This window comes from Alligator sinensis, unplaced genomic scaffold (assembly GCF_000455745.1).
Source record: "Alligator sinensis unplaced genomic scaffold, ASM45574v1 scaffold391_1, whole genome shotgun sequence".
In the NCBI taxonomy this organism is placed as follows: domain Eukaryota; kingdom Metazoa; phylum Chordata; order Crocodylia; family Alligatoridae; genus Alligator; species Alligator sinensis.
Genome location: NW_005841889.1, coordinates 57,859 through 79,709, shown reverse-complemented (window position 1 = coordinate 79,709; position 21,851 = coordinate 57,859). Strand labels below are relative to the sequence as shown.

General features: G+C 39.6%; 1 protein-coding gene across 1 annotated transcript in view; it reads right to left on the bottom strand.

The window, feature by feature from the left end:
* LOC102372946 (ERC protein 2-like) overlaps positions 1-21,851 on the bottom strand; it is a 236,037-nt gene that overhangs the window by 172,875 nt on the left and 41,311 nt on the right. The window contains exon 2 of the mRNA XM_006018000.1: positions 2,076-2,236. Within this exon, the coding sequence (XP_006018062.1) occupies positions 2,076-2,236 (161 nt within the window). The remainder of the gene's footprint in view (positions 1-2,075; positions 2,237-21,851) is intronic.

Sequence of the window (21,851 nt, the reverse complement as noted above, 5' to 3'; positions counted from 1 at the left end):
GCTCGGTTTTTGCCCCCTCCCCCAGCCCCAGCCGCTGCTATCCCCTACCTCCTTCCCTACAACCAGCCACCGCTCCAGTTTCAAAAATTTGGAATTTTCAAATTTCCAGCAGGTGCTCGGTCCTGAGGATGCCAGAATTATGAAGTTACACTGTAGGTGTCTTCATAGGCCATACATCCTGGTCTTTCCATTTCACAGAAACTACTAAAACATATATTGTTTTAGTAGTCTCCCACAATATTGGGAGATGAATGGACTGTAAAGTGGACAGAAAGCTGGCTGGATCATCAGGCTCAAAAGGTAGTAATCAGTGGCTAGATGTCTAGTTGGCAGCCAGTATCAAGTGGAGTGCCCCAGGGGTCAGTCTGGAGGCCAGTTTAGTCAGTAGTTTCATCAGTAATCTGGAAGATGGAATGGCGTGCACCCGCACCAAGCTTGTGGCTGACACCAAGGGTGCAATATACTGGAGGGTACAACTAGGATTCAGAGTGATCCAAATTGGAGGACTGGACCAAAAGGAATCTCATGAAGTTCAATAAGGACAAGTGTCAAACTTAGGACAGAACAATCCTATGTACTGATACAGACTGGGGATGGACTGGCTAAGCAGCAGCTCTGCCGAAAAGGACATGGAGGTTGCAATAGACAATAAATTGAATATAAGCCAACATTGTACCCTTGTTGTGAAGACTTACTGGGCTGCATTTGTATGACTGGTTAGCAGATCAAGGGTAGTGATTATTCCTCTCTATTTGGCACTGGTCAGGCCATAAATTAAGTACTGAGTCCAATATGGACTTCCTATACATGAGACACAGGAGGCTGCTGGAGTGCAGTAAATGCCACGCTATAGCAGACTCGATTAACTGAGTCTGCTCTAATGTGCTGGAATGACAGTGTGTCGGAGCAGCCTCCCTGCTCATGTATGGCACCCGATGACCTTCTGACCTTCCAACCCTAATTTTCTATGATTCTATGATTTATTAGAATCAGAAATTCACCTAGATATTTATAATACAATCTTCCTTTTATATGACATCCCTTAAGCCTGTTTATTTTTGCATAATTATGCAATACATATGCCTATGTCTGTACTGTATATGTCCATTTCTTTTGACCAACAGTATATAAATAATCCTTTGTAAGATTATTTACACATATATGGGCATCAGCCCTGTACAGCAAGATAGCTGATAAAAACTGAAAATTAGAAATGGCCTAAATAAATAAATAAATAAATAAATATATATGAACAAAACACTTGAAAAATGACAGTTCTTTGAATTTGCTATGTTTAATATTCACTACATACTTACCAGCCTGGCCAAGTTATAACATGGTCATTCTTCTCTAGCAAACACCAATTTCAAAGATTGTGTCACAGCCTTACTGCACTATAATTACACACATTTTCCTTTATTGTGGGAAGCTAGATTGAAATTATAGGCCTCTGTACCTTTTTGGTTTCTTCAACTTTATATATAGTAATAGTGTTGTATAGTTTTTGTACCAATTCAGGTTAGTAAACTTTGCAACATCTACATGAAACTGTCCCGTTTTCCTCCTATGTGACATCACTAATGGAAAACCCAACATGGATTTTCTCAAGATAGTTACCAAAATATGAGAGTATAACTTCTGTGCATGAAGGAAGGCAAATCTCTTTTGTCCTATAGATAAATGCCTTTCACACCAGAATGTAGCAAAACATTATGGAAATTTAAAATACTGACAATGAATAAATATTCTCGTTAGAAAATGTTTGAGAAGCTTCCAATTAAAGTTAAACTGTGCTAATCCTTTACTAGTATCTAACACAGGGGGAAATAAAAGTTATAAAACAATAGGGTTACAAAAATTCTAATTGTGGGTGTTTCCGTGGCTTAACAAGGCTTCAGAATGCAAAAAGCATGTCTTGCTTTTCTGTATTTTCAACAAAACTAACCAGAACTCATTTCTAAGGAGTCCTCAGATTCACTGTTCTCAGTATAGTATTTATATATCTGTAAAAATTGATATTGTACTGGAATAATCATTTCTTGAGCTTTATAGAATCAAGAGAAATATATACTCACTTCATTTCTAGTATTTCTTCAAGCTGTTTTCTCCGCTCTATTCTTAGGTTGGCCAGATGTGCTTCCTTCTCAGCCAGAGACTGCTGTGTTGATGAAAGGCGAGCTTTGGTAGAATCCAGTTCTTGCCTGGTCTTTTCCAGTGCATTCATCAATTCTTCTACCTGAAAAGCCAACACTATATGTTTCACATTCTTCAAATCAAGCAAACATTTTGTTAAAGGGAAAAAAATCACAGGACTTAGTATAAGCAGTGGCAGGGAGGGGGTTATTACCAGTATTTTTTCCTGGTAATAAAGTTCTTAAGAGCTAAGAAAAGATTAAGTTGCCAATCGGCCATCTAGTCACAAACAACATTTATACAAACCAAAGAACTAATGCAATTTAGCAGACAGCCATTCAACTAGTCCCATGTAAAAGTACAATCTGTAAATACTTTCTGCACCATTTATGCTACAGAAGTCATGAGTCTATTCTAGTAACTTCAGAGTTCAGAATTGGACATTGAATCCATTATAAACTGATCTTGACAAACCACAATTTTTTCTTCCAAAACATCTCCTTTCAGTCTGAAATCTTTCATGGTGGTTGTTTTATGTTCTAAGTTCACCAAACAATGGCAGACTTAGAGGCTTGTTACATATTAATTTTAGGCAACTCCTGGAGCTCTTAACCTCTGGACTGTCCACACATTAATACCTGAAACTAGTTTTAAGCATGCTTTAGGCTGCTTCAGTTATGGCACTCCAGGGCAGGTTTATCTCTGATCCATGTTACTAACTCATGTTCCATTAATGTGGGGCCGTTCCCTACCGATGAATTGCCCAAGTTGCAGTCCACCAGCATCCCAGCATGCAGCATCCTCTCCCCCACCCTCTTGTTCTATGTGGACAAACTTTCCACCCCCTGAGCTGTACTGCCAGAGGGTAGTTCTGGTACCAAGTCAACCACCATCCTGACCCCTGGGGTGTGACCTTCCCATCTCCAGGGGTGCAACCCTGTGCAAATAAACCTGAATGTGCCAGATAGCCAGGTTGCAGGGCACAGAAGGGTCCAGGAGTGAAGTCTATGAGGATGGAGAGAACAGAAACAAGGTAGGGGGTCAGACCAGGTCCTCATGAACTGGAGTTTCCAGGTGCAGTAACTTCCCCAAAAAGTGCCTTATCTCATCACTCCTACCCACCAGCCACCCCAGAAAGCAAGACCAGCACCCCCTATGCCCCGTCCCAATTTATTACAATATGAGACCTTCTTTAATTTACTTCCTCTTTCTTTCTTTTCAAATTCTTTGTTTTCCTCTTTTTATTTTATCCTTCAGAAGCTGACTTCTTCCTTCATCTCACCATACTTCCCCATCCACATTTTGTTTCCACCTCCCATTTTCTTACCCACCCCTATCCCACTTTAACTCTCTGCCTCCCACCTTCATGTTCCTGTTCCCCACAACCCAACTCTTATACCCCTCCGCTAGGGCAGGATAGAAGCCTGTCCTGGCTCACCAGCCCTCTAGTGGCAAGTCACAGCTGTGCAGGTGGAGAACAGTTTCAGAGAAGGATTTTAGCCTTAATATGTGACTACTCCAAACTCAGACTAGGACTAACACTGGTTGACAATTGAGCAGTTCAAAGTGCAATGTGTAGCAATGCCCTTACATGTTATGTTACACTGGTAGGAACCTCTGATATGGGTTCAGAATATGGAGAACTGGGGAGACTGGGGTGTGTTATGACACGTGTGTGCTCCAACCTTAACTAGGGAGCTTCTTATGATTTAATACTGAATGCAATTTTAAATACAGTTGAGGTATTTTAAATGTATAAAATGTACTTAAAGCCATGAATCCATCTTAGTGAATTTGGTTTGGTAGTACTCAGAAATGAAATGCACTCAGGATGAATTGCTTAGGGATTCAGAAAACTCTCAAGACACCACTAGAAAACAAAAGTTTGGCAAGAAAAGGTGTTCAGATGCCCAGTGAAGGTGAAGAATATACCAGTAAGCCTGAATATTCTAGACGACTCAGACGACTCTATCCACAGTCCCAGATTACTCAAATAAATGATTCAGAACATTTTTGCTAAAGATAATCCTTCCTGAGCAACACCAAAATCTATAGGTCTCCTTCAGCTGGTCTGTGGCCATTTCTATCACTCAGTGAACAGCTTGTCTACTTGTAATAGTGTTGATAACATAATATACTGTATAGTATTCTCCATATCACAACATTCATAATGTATACAACCTAGGGACGTAACAAACTTTAATTATTTTTAAGGAATCTATCCTGAACAGTAGGTCACAGGTTATTTCCTCAGGATCCAATTAATATTATGTTTCTGGATAAATACATTTTCTTTGTTCCCTTTCTCCTCTCACCAAAAAATTACAATTCTACAAATTGGTCAACAGTAGAAGGGAAAAACCCAATGCACTGCACGTGGGAAGGCAAATAGGACTGGTAAAGGACCAGCTGGATCACATATAAATTGCCCTCTTCCTTCTAAGCTACCATGTTAACAATGCTATGGAAGTCAAGTAAAAATGTTTGCTTTTGCTGGTCTATGGAAGTAGACTGAGAGAATTAATCTGCGGTCATTCAATCAGCTTCTCTGTAGAGAATATAAGATACTTCCTAAAGTTCGTGGTTAATTATTGCTTGTCCCCTTGTTATTATCTAAAACCCACTAGCAGCCAATCATTACATGTCCATATTTTCATTTTCAAGGTGAACATATATAACATTGCTTGCCTCTCTCAAACCAGCTTTGTGAAATAGAAAAATACTATATATATTATTCAAATACTTATCAGATGCTGCAACAAATTCCTTCTACTACACCTACTGCTTCTACTACACCTTCTACTGCACCTACTGTACAGCCATTTTCTATTGACACACAAACAACTGCATCTTCCCACCCTACCTAACAGAATTGGTGCCAATCATGCCATTGATTGTGTCTATCTGTAGGACCAGGCCTTTAGATAGTTTTGAAAAATCTAGCCTTTTAAAGTGAGTACTTCCAATGAAAAAATATACTAGGGGAAAACACATACAGGAAAAGAGAGAATATATGCACTAAGATCTACAGAAAAAATGAAAAGTGAAAAAAGCAAAACTAAGGAAAAGGTGAGAGAGACATGGCCACATTCAATAGTTCAATAATTCAACAGTTGAAAATGTCAATAAATTACAATGAAAATACAATAATGCTTTTTTGCCTGTATATTCATATATAAATACTACCTCCTAAGAGCAAGCTAGCCTTATATAAAACTTTATATTTTAATAAAATTATTCTACAACCTCATTGTTAAATTTCTTTAAGACCATCATACAATTTTAATAACACAATGCATATTCATACAGTCATGTAATTCAACCTCCAATCTATTACTTAAGTCTAGGAGCATCTGTTAATAAAAACACTGATAAAGACTCAGACCTGTAAACTGACCCACATGTGTGGATCCTAGCTTCAAGACAGCTTCATCAAAGCCAATGTCACTCTGCAATTGCAGACCTGCATGCAAGATGAAATCCTAAAATAACACCATCCCTTCTACATTTTTAACATTTGTCTTTTCCTTAAACATTAGTCAGATTTATGCTGTGTGTTGACAGACTAACACCAAGTCTTGCACAGAATAGATAATTTACATTTTTAAAGCATGTGAAGTGCTCACTATTTTCAAGTTCTAATGCTCTAAACCATTTTTATTTGTTTTTTAACTTTAGGGAATTAAACAAATATAGGTGCAACATATTTATGTATAGCCAAACAGAAGAGAGCCATTTTACAGGAAGAAAGAAAAACTAAATTTAAAAAAAGTTGAAAACCACAAATCATGAACATATTTAGATGTGAACATAACATATGCATTTAAATTTTAAACACAATGGGTATGTCCCCATGAGCGGGAATGTATGTTTCCCTGGGGACAAACAGCAGCAGCACAAATACATGCTGGGAAATGCCCATGCACATGTTCTGGCATGCAGCACATTTGCCCCAGGGGGTGTAGGGGAGGCTGGGGCCAGCAAATTAGCAGCATAGGGACTGCCTGCATGTGCAGTGCATGCAGTGTCTGGCGCTGCAAATGGATCTGCAGTGCCACATACTGCATATCTGTACCAATGCCCAATACGTACAAACTGTCTCTTGTCCATTCTTCTGCCAAAACCCATGTTCAGGGTCATGTATTTCACTAGCTAATGATCTCACAAGCAAATTATACAGCAGCAGATAAATCTGATTGGCAGGCAGGCAGGCAGGCAAGTATAGAAGCATTTTCAGATATGGTTAGAAAATGTAAAATGTGTATGATTGCTCATGGCACAATAACAATCACTTTCTATGTTATATTTATTCACACACATTAAAGTCATTATAATCAATCACAATGTTAGGTGTTAGGCAAATTTAACTATAGGCATTGAATCTATATCAAATGTGTTGAAAGGAAAAGAGCTGTAGCCTAAATCACTGATACCTGTTCACTACCTGATGCTGGGGTCCAAGGACAACCAAGTATATTAAGGGTAAGATGTAACAGAAAATTTGTAACCCAAATTGTAGTTGTGTGCATAAACCCAAAATAATGACAAAGTGTTATTATTGAATCTCAGCTTTTGCATTTTGCCAAATATGGCCTTCCTTTGCTGTTTCAACCCTGCTGCCATACAGGAATGGAGCCCTAAGGAATCTTTTCCTCCATTCCTGCAACAATATTATCTTGATAGAATTTTTTCAGCTTCCCCTTTACCTAGGAAAAGAAACTGAGAGAATAGTTTCATACTGTCCAAACGGCGCCTTCACATATTTTTATGCATCTCTATAAAGCATAAGAGAAAGGTTGCATTGAAGTATATTATCTGCAATTTATCTGGTTTATGAATCCAGTCAAACCATTTATCACTTCCGAACCGAAGTGTGCATTCTACCCTTGCATTAACAGGATAGTCTCTTTACGCATAATTACAGGAGAATCTCTCTCAGAGTTACTATTACTTATAATAATCCGGCAGTATTTTAAAGGATTTTAATTATCTGCTGAAAGCAACCTATGCTAATCTTATTTTTCCAGTTATTCCTATTATGCAACATTTCTACTTTTATCTCTTTTCTACCTTACATTTCTTCAGCATCACTGCCTTACAGTGACACCTTTTGGAAAAGGCTGAAATTGTAACATCCACAAACTCCCTTGTGGCTACTGGCTAGATGTTTTAATTACTAACTAAAAGGTTCAATTAACCTCATGTTTTGGAAGGATTTACTTTTTGGACCTCACTGAAACTTGTTCTTTGTTTTTTAAAGACAAAACATTGTAGCACTGTATGTCCTGCCTCTATTTCTAGCTACTTTAACATTTTTTGTGAGGCAGTGGCCTAACTGGGCCACAGGCCACTTTTTAAAAGAGCTGTTAGGAAGAATAGGGTTGGGGTTTTTTTTAATTCATAAAGCCTAATAAAACTTCAGCATCTCAGGGATCTCGTTATAATTTAAAATTCTCAATGTCTGAACTTAAGTTCACCATTTCTGAATAACAGAGAAAACAAGCTAAACTCTTAATCTTCAATATGTTTTCAACTACCACCCTACTAATGTTTTAAACAAGCCATCCCTCACCATGCACATAAGTCCAATTAACAGACTTTCACACAGAGATAAGAAAAGAAAGAGAAATGAATGTGCAAAAACATATATACAAGAGTAACCAGATTCTGTTAAATTAAACAGGGTTAGAGTTCAAATTAATGACAGTTTGTTAAAAATGCCCTTGAGCATTCTTAATTCCTGATTGGATTCGACTCAGTGCAACCCATACTAACATAGTACAGTTCAGTTTGTGGGAGCAGGGAGAAGGAAAGTTGCATGTTATTTTTCAGTTCAACTATGACATATTTCAGGCAAGATGACGACAAGCTAGCAACTTTCCAACAATCTGGACTAGTATTATTAATAATAGTATCTTAACGGATTGACATTTCATTTGAACAACAATATTAGTGATAAAAACAACAGTTTCAGATTTCCTTTACTGACTTTACCAAATACCAGTAGCCACACAGTCATTCCATACCTACTTTAATAAAAACTTAATTATTTTGTTAAGAGACAAGCATTTTTATGGATGGTATCTGTTATTGGACCAACTATATGGTTGGGAAGGATATAGGCAAACTTGTACCCTTCCTAAGGTCTTGATTACAGTGGTACAGTGTACAGTGGTACTTGAAAACACATCTATGTCCCTCCCAGATATAGATTTGCTCCAATAAAAGATATCACCCAAAAAACCTTTCTTTCTCACATTTTTCCTGGACCATCACAGCTACATTACCTCAGCCCTACCACATTTTTAAAATATATTTGGATAACTTGTTTTACATAGAAATATATATGAGGGAAACCCTCCTTATTACATTAGTTACCATTTTTAAAGTACATAATATTAGACTAAACAAGGGAGCTACATATTTAATTGATCTTCTGGGTTTTTGGTGGTAGCTATGTTGGTGTTGGTCTAAGGACAAAGGCAGGCAAGGTTCTTTGGGTAAATGTGATATCTTTTATTAGACCAACTGAGTAGTTGGAAAAAAGTTCTTAGCAAGCTATCAGGCTTTTCTAACTACTCAGTTGGTCTAATAAAAGTTATCACATCTACCCAAAGAACCTTGCCTAACTGATCTTCTATCATATTTGCCCGAAGAGTTTTGCCTCAGTGGCATGAAGGGACCATCATTAGAAGTGAGATTGTAATTCATTCTCCCTTATGTTCACAGAGGGTATACAGGCCACATCTACACAAGACACTTACTGTGCAATAGCTTGTTACTATTGCACAGTAGCTCATTAGTACTGTGCAGTAGCATTGCAGGGCACAAACTATGACTTGATGCTACTGCGTAGTAGTAATGAGCGCAATCAGTGCCACCCGGAAGCCATGCGGGGATGCTACTGGGCAGTAACACCAGTTACTGCACAATCATTTAATACTTGGATATGCAAGTACTAAACGACTGCGCAGCCAGCGTCTCGTGTAGACGCAGCCACAGAGATGTAACAATTGTATCACCAGCTAAGGCTACTAGCACAGGCTATTATGATGTAACTGTTACAGCTGCACGATTCTATAGCCATTCCAACTTTAACCCTGCCTCATTCAGGGTCACAGTTAGGGTGATTTAGCCCACATGTATTGCTTAGGATCACACAGACATAATAGTTAGATCATAACAGTTGTTATGCAGTCCTCCTCGCCCTTCTAAAGCAGCTGAAGTGTACATTTATCTATGTCTTCAGTGGCTTTTCACTTACAACAATCAATAAAGATATAAATTAACATCAGTGGTGGCTTGCCCATCTCCAGAATTTAACAAACATAATAAATTTCCAATAGGTATTTTAAACAACTAATTGATTTTAAAAGAAAATTCTCTTTCTACAGAGAACTGCATAGGATGATTAACTATACAAAGAGAGGACATTACTCTCAATGAAATTCTCCAGGATATTTCTGTAAGTGTTCTGGGAACTAGTCTGAGTCTGTTGACTCATTTCACATAGGCAACTGGAGCAACCACCAGTAACAAGTCTTATTTTAACTCTCTTAATTCAGTAAAAATGAAAAATCCAGCTATGTGTTTCTTGGACACATTATTCAGTACTTCACTGAATGCAGTGATTTTGCCTTGAAATGAGAGGGTTTCAGTAATATATTATGTCCAGACATCCAAGTCTAAATGAACAGTTTTGGAAACATTGGTGGGAGTTAGTAAAAAGAATACCCCACTCTAAAAAGGCTCATTATTTAAGAGAAAATGATGAACACCATTCATCATCTAAGTGGAAATTAAAGATTATGTTCAGCCCATGGAAATTAAATACAGTGTTTAGCTACCCCATTCAGCTCTATGCCGCAGGATCACGTCTCCAAACTGTACTCTGTGAAGGGGAAGAAATTATTCCTAAACAGGTCATGTAACACACAGGCTGTTACTACAGTCTGAGAACAGCAGTAACCAATACAAATCTTGCCCCTTATCTTGGGCAAGATGTCCAACTTCAGGATCCATGTTGGGCAGATCCAGAAGTTCCAGCTGTACAGCCATGCACAGTGATCCATTGTGGAGCCGAACTCTGATACGGACTTGCAAAATCTTGCTCATCCTGAAAAACTAAAACAAACTGGTGGACTGGAAGGACACTCTTCACTAAGTGGGGCTGGAGCAGGATTTGCCTCCAACAAGAAATTGCTTCATCAGCAGGGATTACAAATACAAAAATTGATAGGGCAGATACAAGGGAGACAAGAAACAGACCAAAAACATTTCTATTGTTTTACAGACTGCTACTAGAAGGTTACTTATTAATGTTGCTGATGGGGGGAAATATAAATGGTGTTTTCAGTTAAAGACTCTGAATCATTCCAGGAAGAAACTTCTGCTGTTGATGAAGAATACCGGGAAGTTAAGAAGTGTTATCATATGGCAAATCTGAGTTAAGACACCATTTTTTTGTTCTGCATTTATTTCAATTATTAAATATCAAAAAGAAATGTAACAGGGAAAAACATGCTTTTTCTTTTTGGAGTCATCGTGATTACAGACTATTTTTTAAAAATGTAATGACCTTCTAAATATATAGCTTGTTGTTTTCTAGACAAAATGGAAACCTGATCATCTTAATATAATATTCAAGACCGCCTATAACACAGTAAGATAAAATCTGCCTTCATTTATATCCATGCAATTCCATTCACTGCGCTGGGGTTGCAGGGGTGTAACTCAAGACAGAACTTTGCCTGGTATGTATGCACATTAAATATGTACATATATTTACATATTAAGGCAGTTGTTTTAGCAGCTCGAGTAGGGTACTGAATTTCAAGAGATCTGTGTTCTGTTTCCTACTCTGCTACTAAGGGCTTGTCTATATGGGGAAATTTAATGACATAACTACACCAATATAATTATTAAGTTATCATTATATCAGTATAGCTCCCTACATGGACACGTTTATTCTAGAACAAGGGTGCCCTTTACTAATTTAATTTATATCACTTTGAAAGCAGAATACTCCCAACAAGAAAAAAGCACTCGCATTTCAGGGAAAAAAGCATCCACATGGGGAGTTTTAATTATACAAATATAATCATGTGGGTTAATTCCTCCTTGTTGACAAGACCTAACCTGCGGTATGCCTAAGCCAACTCCCAGAAAAGTCAACCAGATCTTTGTGTTCACTTCAGTGAAGAGGAGCAGGCCCTTGAGACTGAAAACAAATCTCTTAAGCCCCCATTTTCAAAAGCTTCTACCAACTTGAGTGTATTTTAACAACATTTGCAGTGGCAGGACGCTGACAGTGCCCTCAGCTCCTGGCTTTACCTCTGACAAGTTAGGGTGTTGCTGGTGTTTTGGAGCAATATGCCTTGCACTTGTGTGACAGGGTTGTTTTGCATAGTTTTAGGACTATATTAGACAGCCACTCTTATGGGATGGTTTGGAAAGAGATGATCCTGCCTTGAGCAGGGGGTCAGGATAGATGATCTCCTGAGATCCCTTCTGGCCCTACTTTTCTATGGGTGAAAATAACCACCCCTTTCATCATCTTTGTGCCACCATAATGTGTCTGCTTCACCCAAAAACATCTATTTTTGCCTATGATTCTAGGAACAATTAGTGGAACTAAAGACAAGAAATTCAATGAAGACATGAAAATGTAATTTTTAGAGTTTCTGAAAACTCACAACTCCAAATGAAGCCAATAGGAGTTCTGTGCAGTGAGAGTATCTGACAAGCTGACTTGCGTCTCAGGTTGAAAACCCAGAATCAGTGAGGACTTTTTAAAAAGTGTTGGCCTTAACATCTGTATGCTTTACTTTTCTAGTCTGCAAAATGGGGATAATACTGTTCTTGCCTGCATTTGTAAATGTATTTGATATCCTCCAATGCTACTGTCAGCACTATGGCCCACATTCAAAAAAGCACTTAAACCTATATTCCAATGATACTCTGCACAGCCCTATTTCTCTGATTTAAGACTAATGTGTGTGCAACATATTCTATTTACATAAAAGCATCTGCCTGCACTTTCACTTATTTTCACTTTTAAAAATATATTCTCTTATTTGTTTGCAATCAAATTCTTCCCTCAGAGTCTCTTACCACCATTCTTCCTTTTTTTTCCTCACAGCCTCACTTGAACAAGTTTGATAACTGTAACGTGATAGGAAAAAGCTCATGGTCTGGATTTTGCTCTAAGATACATTAGTTGGATGCCATGCACTTCCAAATACATAAATGAAATCTAATTTGCACTGGTGTAAGAAATAGCCAAATTAGATGTGATATATTTATATGCATAAATTATACAGCTCATCTTAATATTGTCATAATGATCTATATCAGTGGCTTTCAACCTGGGATCTGCAGACCCCTAGGGGTTCAGAGACTACGTCTAAGGTGTCTCTCACATATGACTATGACCAATCAAACGTATGTGAATACCCACACTTACAATTCAAAGAAGTCCACACTTCCATTTGAGATTTTTTAGGGGTCCACAAATGAAAAAAGGTTGAAAATCACTGATCTATATTTGCTATCAAACTGACATATAATTTCAATAGAACACACCCAGTTACCCTCCTACCACATATGGAAGAAAACTCTTTTAGGCTGAAAACAATTAGGCTGTGTGATTTTTGTGTTGAGTCTCTTTTAGATAAACTATGCAAGTAGAGCAGAGCAACTCTTTAGCTGGTGTTAAAGTACAGCACTGTCAGGCTGGCCTCTCTGGTTAATGTCAATAGCACTGCATATAAAAGGTGACTAAAGTGTGTACAAATGTTGATCTTTGGAGAAGGCATGCCTAGAATCATACACACATCTACTATTTCATCCACCAGGTCAACTGCAGGGAGAAAGGGCAAATTGGGAGTTTTCTTGCCAAAAGCTGATTCTTAGCACACTTGTTAAATTACCCTGTACAAAGCTAATTCTCTCTGCTTTTAATCCATAATCCCAATATATTTGTACAGTTAGAAATTCTTCTTCCACTCAATATTTTCAAAGGCAGCAGGAAGTCAGTATGTATAATATATTTTTACAAACAGGTAGTTTATGTAAATAGATGTGTTCTGTACATGGATTACAATATATTTACACTTTCTGTAATGGCAAAAGATACTCATTGAAGTGTACATTTTGGTGCTATAAAAGTACTTGGATAACTTGACATGAGAAATGTTCAGGTAACAGGATTTCCTTTCCAGTTTTTTTGTACAAATTAAAGATACTAATATGGCAGCTAAAGAAATAAAAATGTCCATGCAATTGGCAACACAGTATAACCTCTGTAGAAAGGAAATTTGATACCCCGCCTCTGTGTGGCTTTTAACATAAAATTCATTTGAATACTGAATACTCAGTGAAGTTTATGTTTGGACTCTCTCTCTCTCTCTTTCTCTCTCTCTCTCTAATTCAAATACTTTTTTCTTCCTCTGTTTACCTACTTCTATGATATTTTTGTAATTTATTTTATATATTGTTTATAGGTCTGGCAAATCTACAAAAACCCCAATAAGCCCTGAGCTCACAACATGCTAATAAAAACACATTGCTACTGTACATAGTATTCAACCCCTAACAACTAATTGTAAGTGTATTTGTATAGTGTAGCCCTTGGTATAACATTTGGGAAAAGCCCTTTAAAAGACACTGCTACTATATAAGATAAATTCAGATTTTAAAGTAACATGCAAAGTATGGCAGGGCAGTAGGAACAGAACTACAAACATTTCCTCAAGTTCACTGTACATATATGGCAACACACACTGAGTGAAAATGATCCAGTGCAGAGTGTCCTAGGCACTTCACCTTTAAATGCTGGGCTTACATGTTTGTGCTTTCTTGATTGTCTGATTTAGGAGTATGCCCGACTACTTCAGGGTACCCTGGAAAACATTTTTCTTGTAAGCAGGTAGGATTTTGCTTCAGATTGGGCCAAAATGCCCAACTCAGGCTGAAAGCAACCACCTGGGATCAAGACAGAACGTATGCAGAGTTGGCCTGGAGAAGAGAGAACATAGGATACAAACACAAGCCAAGTAGGGAAAACCAAATTTTGGACAATCCAGGACACATGATCCCAGGGAGAAATCACATGATTTAGTAAAAATAGGTGACCCTAGATCACATGATTCAGTAAAACTATCATCCCAGAATCTGACTGCAGGAATTCTATGAAGAAGGTAGAATTTCAATCAATATGTCAAATTATAGAGGTGCAGAATACAAACGGTGCAAATGTGAGCTCCCTGTTATTGAAACTATCCCCACAACGGGAATGCAGCAGTAAACCTACTGAATATGACAGTCACAGACAACAGATTTCCCTTCATCTCTTCAACAAGCTGGAAAAAATTCCCTTTGGGAGAAAGAAGTGATGCTGAAGGCACAGGATGTCTAGAAACTGGATTGTACTCTGTAACAGTCTCAAGAAACACTATCTTGCAAGAAGAATCCAGATGTGAGGGTGACTGTATAATCTCTTCTGTCTGAGACAAGGGCAGCAGTCAGACTGCAGAAGCAGAGGGGGAAATAAGGACCCCTGGGATGTATACGTACTATTGCAGAGACAGTAGCTTAAAGGGAGACACTCTGGCAGACAGGCGGAGTCCAGCAGGGAGAACATGCAGCTTTGCACAGGAAGCATGCAAGTGTATGGCTGCTCTGAGAGCATGCACCATTCAGAGCAGTGTTTCAGAGAGGAAGAGAGAGCTAGGAGACAAAATTACACACAAAGAATGTGCCAGGCTGATCAAAGGGTGTGCAAGAATGGCTGTGTGTCCAACACTGCAGACACAGGAAAAGAAACTGGAGGACTACCTGACATACTCAAGCATGGGAAAAGGGGGAAAATTAAAAAATAAGCTTCTACTGAACTGCAAAGATTTTACTCACAATGTGAGAGGAGCTAGAGGGAGAGATTGCAAACCCCAAAGTCTAGTGCCCACTCTTTCATAGTTTGATCTGTTGATTTTCGGGGTGTAGAGAAGATAACTAAGGTAAAAGGGCAGAGAGCCCAAATAAAAAGCTGACGTCAGTTAATACATCCAGCCTTGCCACGTTGTTGTGAGCTGCATCCCACGGTGTTAAAAGACACCTCAAAGACCTAACAAGGAATTGTATTCACGCTCAGTGAAGGAGAGCAAGTAGGTAGGGAGGGCATCAATAGTATCGTCTTACTGGATCTCCCAGGGGCTACAGTATTGAGAAGAGTTGGAAGGCCATGCTTTAAGAAGATCCCTTAACAGAAAAAATGGCAGGTAAAAAGAGGCCATGGCTAAGGTTTTATTTAAATTTTGCTCTGGGGAGGTATATAGAAAGAGGGAACCAAGGGTGTGTGTAGACGAAATGAGGGGCATGTGTGCACAACACTTTAAAGCGAGTTAAATGCTTTTGCACCACTTTAATGGTGTTGGTATTTGCACATGTCAGCGGCATATTGCACAATAATTCCAGCTGCTGTGGCACTTTCAGCAGCGTAATGTGCCTTAAATTACTTTGGGGCACAACAAACTAAAACATCTCCAAGGAGTTTTAGTTTACTGCCTTACAGCTGCACAGCAAAGCACGGGGCTCCGTGCAGCTCAGGGACTGTGCAGGCAGCCCATGCAGGCAGCTTGGCAGCAGCCCTGGAAGGCAGGCTCCACTGAAGGAAAAAAATAAAAGTGGCAAGCCTTTTTTTTTCATTTTTACCTGGTGCCTGCCTGCCTGCATGAACTGCGCGGGGACCTGGTCCTTCCCTCCGCTTCTGTGGTGCCCTCCAGGACTGCCTGAGCTGGGTGCCTGCAAGTGGGTGCCACCTGGGGGGGGTGGGGGGGGCCACTGCTGCTGCAGACAGAAGCACCAGTCCCCCCCAGCCACAGCCCAGGGACCGCTTCACCCGCTGGCAGCTCTCCCTCCCCTCCCTGCCACCGGAGAGGCAGGTAAGACACAGGCGTACATGACACGGGAGTTTACTTTTATCTAAATTGAAGCGGTGTTTTTAAAAACCCTCTGCTTAAATTAGGGCCCCTGTTTCATCTACACACATCCCAAATGGTTTGTTTTTATCCTAAAAGCAGAAATAGTTAACAATAAATGAAAACAGCAGTCCTGGAACAAATGAATGTGCTGAGCAATGAGAAACCTGGAAACAACTGAATGATTATATGTAGACTGAAATAAGGCATCATCAAGGAGGAATAGATAACATTATTAAAATGGTCACAGATAAAACAATTGCCAACTACTGAATCTACTACAGTGACAACCATTCCAGTTCTGACTGTTGCTGGATTTGCTGGATGATGGAAGTGACTGATTCTTGTAAGAGGATTCAAATTCTGTATTTCTGGAAGTTCCTTTACCTTTTATTTTTACTTTGCTCTTGCATAGTTAAAGATATACCTGCTAAATATGCATTAAATACCCAGCAACATAAAAAAATAGGCTTTGCAAATTTAGTTCATCATGCATCCTCACTTCTTCTCTTTTCCTATGGCATATTCTGAGCTACTAACGGTATAGAGCCATCTTCCAGAAAGCACGGAGACAATAAATAGTGAAATGTTAACTCCAGTCACCAGCTCCTCTGTTTGAATAATAAGGATCTGTTTCTTTCACTCTGACAACTTCATAGAATTAGGACATTAGATCCAGGGGAACAAGGAAAAAGAGGAGTCTGAGCAGGAAGGCCTCCAACCGAAGAGACCATAATTAAAGCACTGTCTGGTGGCACTGTGATAGTTGTGCAGATTCTCCGTGCCCAAAGAATCCCAGAAAATACTCCCCAGGGGACCCTACATTAGTGGAGGAGACTTGCTGTCAGTGGAAGAATATAGTTCTGCCTCTTGGACCTTACAAAGGGCATTTTTACACATGCACCAGGAGGGTGGGGGGAGCTTTAATTAGTGTCTCCGAGAGCCATTCTAATTAAAATGCCCACAGAATCTCGTGTGTCAGCAACCCTGCACTTCAAAATGGTGATGGGGGTTGCTTTATCTAAATGCCGAATGAGCTTTAGGTAAAGCACCCCCACTGCCATTTTGAATGGAGGACATTAATACATGAGATGCAGAGGCTGGCTGGACTGCAGTAATTATCAAGCTCCAAACTAAATTAATTGTTGTCGGATTACAGTGCATCAGAACAGGCTTGTATACAAGCAACCAAAGGCTGTAACAAGACAACACTTCACATTCAGCTAATATTTATTTCTTATAACCATCATTTACTCACCATCCATATTTCTCCAATAAATTTGGTGACAGCCAGAAATTAATATTAATCTCACTGTAAGGAATATTTTCAAAAGCACATTGCTGGCTGAGGAAGATGGCAAAGACCTTGCTCCTTTGCCTGTATGGTGTCTCCATTCACTCTCATTCCATTTTCTATTTTCATACCCTGCCCACGCTGCTGCCTTTTGCTCTCCTGCATCCTTCTTGGTCTGGAACTCAGGTCAAAGAACTCAGTCGGGAACATAGACTGGAACTCAGAACTTAAGGCAGAAAGCTTTGCAGGACAAAACCACCTCATTGGGGACAGGCAATGGTATTAAGGCCAATAAAATTGTAAGAGAAGTTGGCTGTAGTAGATCTAGCACACTGGCCCAAATCAGCTTTAAATCAGCCCTAAGATGCGTAAATCTGGCTCTGAGCCACTAGACATTCCCAGGAGGTAAATGATGCTCTGGCAGCAAAGTAACCACAGAAGGGTTTAATTTTTGACAGCTCTTCTATCTATCAATCCCCAGACTTCACTCTTCATGCTATTGAAACAGCTGTACAAGCAATTTATCCAAATTCTCCAAAAACTGACCCTGGACTGAGAATAAATATTAATATAAGTTATAACAAGCTGAAAAAAATACTACTTTGAATTCAAGTACTGCTGCAGTTTTAAGTATGGGTATCACTACACTATTATATTAAAGTATTCACATTATCTCCATTTCAGCACAACCTCAGGCATCATGGTTACCATTATTTCAAGGAATACTAGATGAAGAAATGGTTAATTAATTGGTTTAAAAGTATCACCTTTCCCTCTCTACTTGTTCAGGTACCTTAGATGAAGTCTTAAAAAATATGCATGATCTATGAGTAAATAAAATCCATATGCATTAACTAAGCAGGCTTCAAAAACAGAAAAGAGATTTTCCATCCATTTTAAGGCAGCTGATACTGAAACATGATTCTGTTAATGCTTAAATTATGTGTACTATATCAGATGGACCATTCAGTCTCTCAAATCAGCTCCAGTACATGCTACAGTAAATGAAATTTCTACAGCACCTGATTTGCATTAAAAGCAAAATCCTCAAAGCTACATTAACATATTCTAAGAGATCTGACCCACAAATGTTTAATACAGAACCGCAAAAATATATACTTTCATCTACAGAAGGGATGAATGAAAATAGGAACTATGGATCTCAGTGCAACAGATGAATGTGCATTCATGTGCATATGATGATGGTCTGCTAGAAGAATGCTGAGGGCTGCTGCAATTATGAACAGTGTGTTAACAGCATGTAAATAAGGTGCTTTGACCAGCAGGTTATGTAGCTATTAAAATATTTTATTCTTCGTATATTTCCAGTAAGGTGCACAGTTTATAATAAATCCTTGGGTCTGAGTCTAGTCTAAATATAATATACTTGTAGTGGAAATAACATTTGCTTCATTTAGACCTCAGGCATTGCTGATGGCAGAACAAGACTGGAATGTGCAGATAATTATCTTTGAGGCTAGTCAACGGCTAGAAGTCCCTTACAATATCACCTTTAAGATCAAGCCAAGACATTCCAGTCTGAATCAAGGTTTATTTATTAAAGGATTTAGCACTTTTAGATCCCATATTGCCTGGAAGACCACCAATTTCCATTCCCATATATCCAATTTCTCCAGTTTCTTGGTACATGCATCAGACCTTCAAAACCCCTTCTACATACGCACATCCCCCATCTAAAATTCCTTCCCATGATTGATATGAATTCTACCAAAAAAACCTTTACAAAGTAAAATCACCACAGAGAACTGTAGGAGACTTCATTAATTCCCATTCATCTAGACACCAAGGGAACAAATTCAGTCACTGCTTGTTGAAAGCTTTGGCTTTTTCTTGTCAATTGGTTGAGGAACAATCTGATTAACAGTGTTCCAAACTTAATAAAAAACCTCATGTGACAATATTTAAAGTTGGTGTACCAGGCTGCTACTTTTTCACAAAGACCATGGAATACATTACTGAATGGCTAGATCAGAGTTACTCACCCAGAAATGTCTTCCTTCCTAAAAGATATGTAGCTCTATGGGCACGTCTACACATGCATTTACTCCAGCCTAGATTTACTGTGCAGTAATATACTTGACAGTGCGTGTGTACACATGTATTTACGCATGCCTAAAAACTTTATGTGCATTTACTTAAGGCACATTAAGGTGATGTAGGCAAGTATCTACACAAGGAAGTGCTAATGAGCATTAAGGCACATTAAATTAAGGTACAAATAGCTAAGTCACATTAGTGCACATGCAGAGGCACTAATGCGCGTTAACATGATGTGTATCAATTGACACACTGCATTAATGCACATTAGTGTGTCTACACGTGTACTAATGCAACTTAGCTATTTGCACCTAAATTTGGTACCTAACTTTATGCAGGTATCAAATTAAGGCTCACCTAGCCTTAAATGGGCATTTTTAAGGCACATTAAGGGGGTACACTTGTAGACATGTGCCCTTAATGTGCCTTAAAAATGGCAATTTTATGCTAAGCCCGCTTAAAAAAAGTATATGTAGAGGCTCCCAGTAAGGGTTTTGGGTAGGTGTCCACACATACGGAAATTAGAGAGCAGATTTGCTCCCAGTTCCTTGAAGCCCTGCAATGTGCCCCTGTGGTCACTAGGGGGAGCTCTAGGCTCCCCCTGGGTACTATCCCAGAGCCTGGCAGGGAGCACCAGGCCAGCAGACAGCTGTCAAGCCCTCTGTGCTTCCAGAGCTGGGGGAAACAAGCCTGTTCCCCACCCAGCTCCACAGTCGTGGACCTTGGTGTGTAAGAAGCTCCCCAACCCGTCCCCCTCCCTTCCCCGCCGCCCCCCCAGCTCCATGCTGGTGGAGCTGAGTGGGGAACAAGCTCCCCAGCCTGTTCCTCTCCCAGCTCCATGCTGGTAGAGCTGGGCAGGAAACAAGCTCCCTAGTTCCCGCCTGCAGGGAGCTCCTAGTGCTGACTATAACTGTGGAGCTGCTGCTGGGAGATGCTTATCTCCCAGTCTGAGTCCCACGGTCATGGGGCTTGGACTGGAAGACCCATATCTCCCAGCAGCAGTCATGGAGCCACCGCTGGGAGATAAGGGTCTCCAGCCCCCCACTCTACAGTCACAATGGTGGAGTAGGGGTCTGGGAGATAAGGATCTCCCAGCCCCCTCTCCATGATCATTATCTGGGAGCAGGGGGCTTGGAGCTGCCTGCTGCCAGGGCAGGCTCTGCCACAGGAGCCCGAGTGGGGACTATGTCCCCCTGCCCCAGAGGACTATGTCCCCCAACCCAGGGGACAGCTGACCGGGAGCAGATTTGGCTCCCAGTCAGGCATCTACACAAGTGCTACAGTGCCATTACTAGTGCCATGTAAATTTGTTACTTGCATTTGCAGGTAGCAAATTTACTCAGGATTAGGGAGGTTTACTGTGAAGTAAGCATGTGCACATGTAGAGCCACATGCTTACTTCACAGTAAGCAATGCTAATTTACCATTAAGCATCTAGTGTAGACACACCCTATGACACTTACATTTGAACTTTATTTCCAAGTTGATTTGTTTACTAGCATTTATTAGAAGCATGTTGTATCACTTATCCTGAAGACCACAAAGACAAAAACAGATAGGAAGGTAGAGATAATTTAGAGAAAAGTGAATTATAGGGATGGTTTGCCTCCTTCACAGGTTTATGATGAGTAAAATCCATCCAAAAGCAACAAACTGTAGAATGGCCTCTAGATTATGTAAATCTTAGAGGCAAATCTTACCCTGGGTATAAAGAGCCCTTGTATGGGACCAATCAGTGCAGTTTCAAGTAAAAGGGGAAAGGATCAACAGTGGCTGTAGAAGGCTGTGGAAACTTTGTGGAACACACAGCCCATCTTTGTAGTGATTCCTTGCATAATAGCTCATAAAAGTTTGGAATAAAAACATAGGACCAAGTATAACTCAAATCCTTTCAGCTGTGTTCTATATTATCAAGGATAGTGATTAGCAATAGGGCCATGGAGACCACTCATAGAGCCTAAAAAGTAATGATCATGAAGTTCAACAGCCTGGGGAGTTAGAATTGTCTCTTCCCTCACAGTTTCACTATTCAATTCAGTACTATAATTGCTGGTTTGGGCTCAGTGATAGAGAAAAAAATTCAATGTGGGAATTTATGTGGGGATCAATACAAAACAAAACCATTGCCAATTGCTCTGCCAACAGGCTGGTGTAATATAAACTTGGAAGGATTCTTACACTCAGATGAATAGGACATAGAAGGGGAGTTTGTTTCTTTGGTCTGATTTCTTGCTACTGCTCCAGATATTTTTTCTTCCACTACTGGACCTAAAGCCAAGGAAACGGGTTACATTTATGATGCAATTAACCTGTTAATCATGCCTTAAGTAGTAACCTGGCCACATGGGATGCACCCAGAGAGTGGTGGTGGATGGGTCGGTATTGACCTG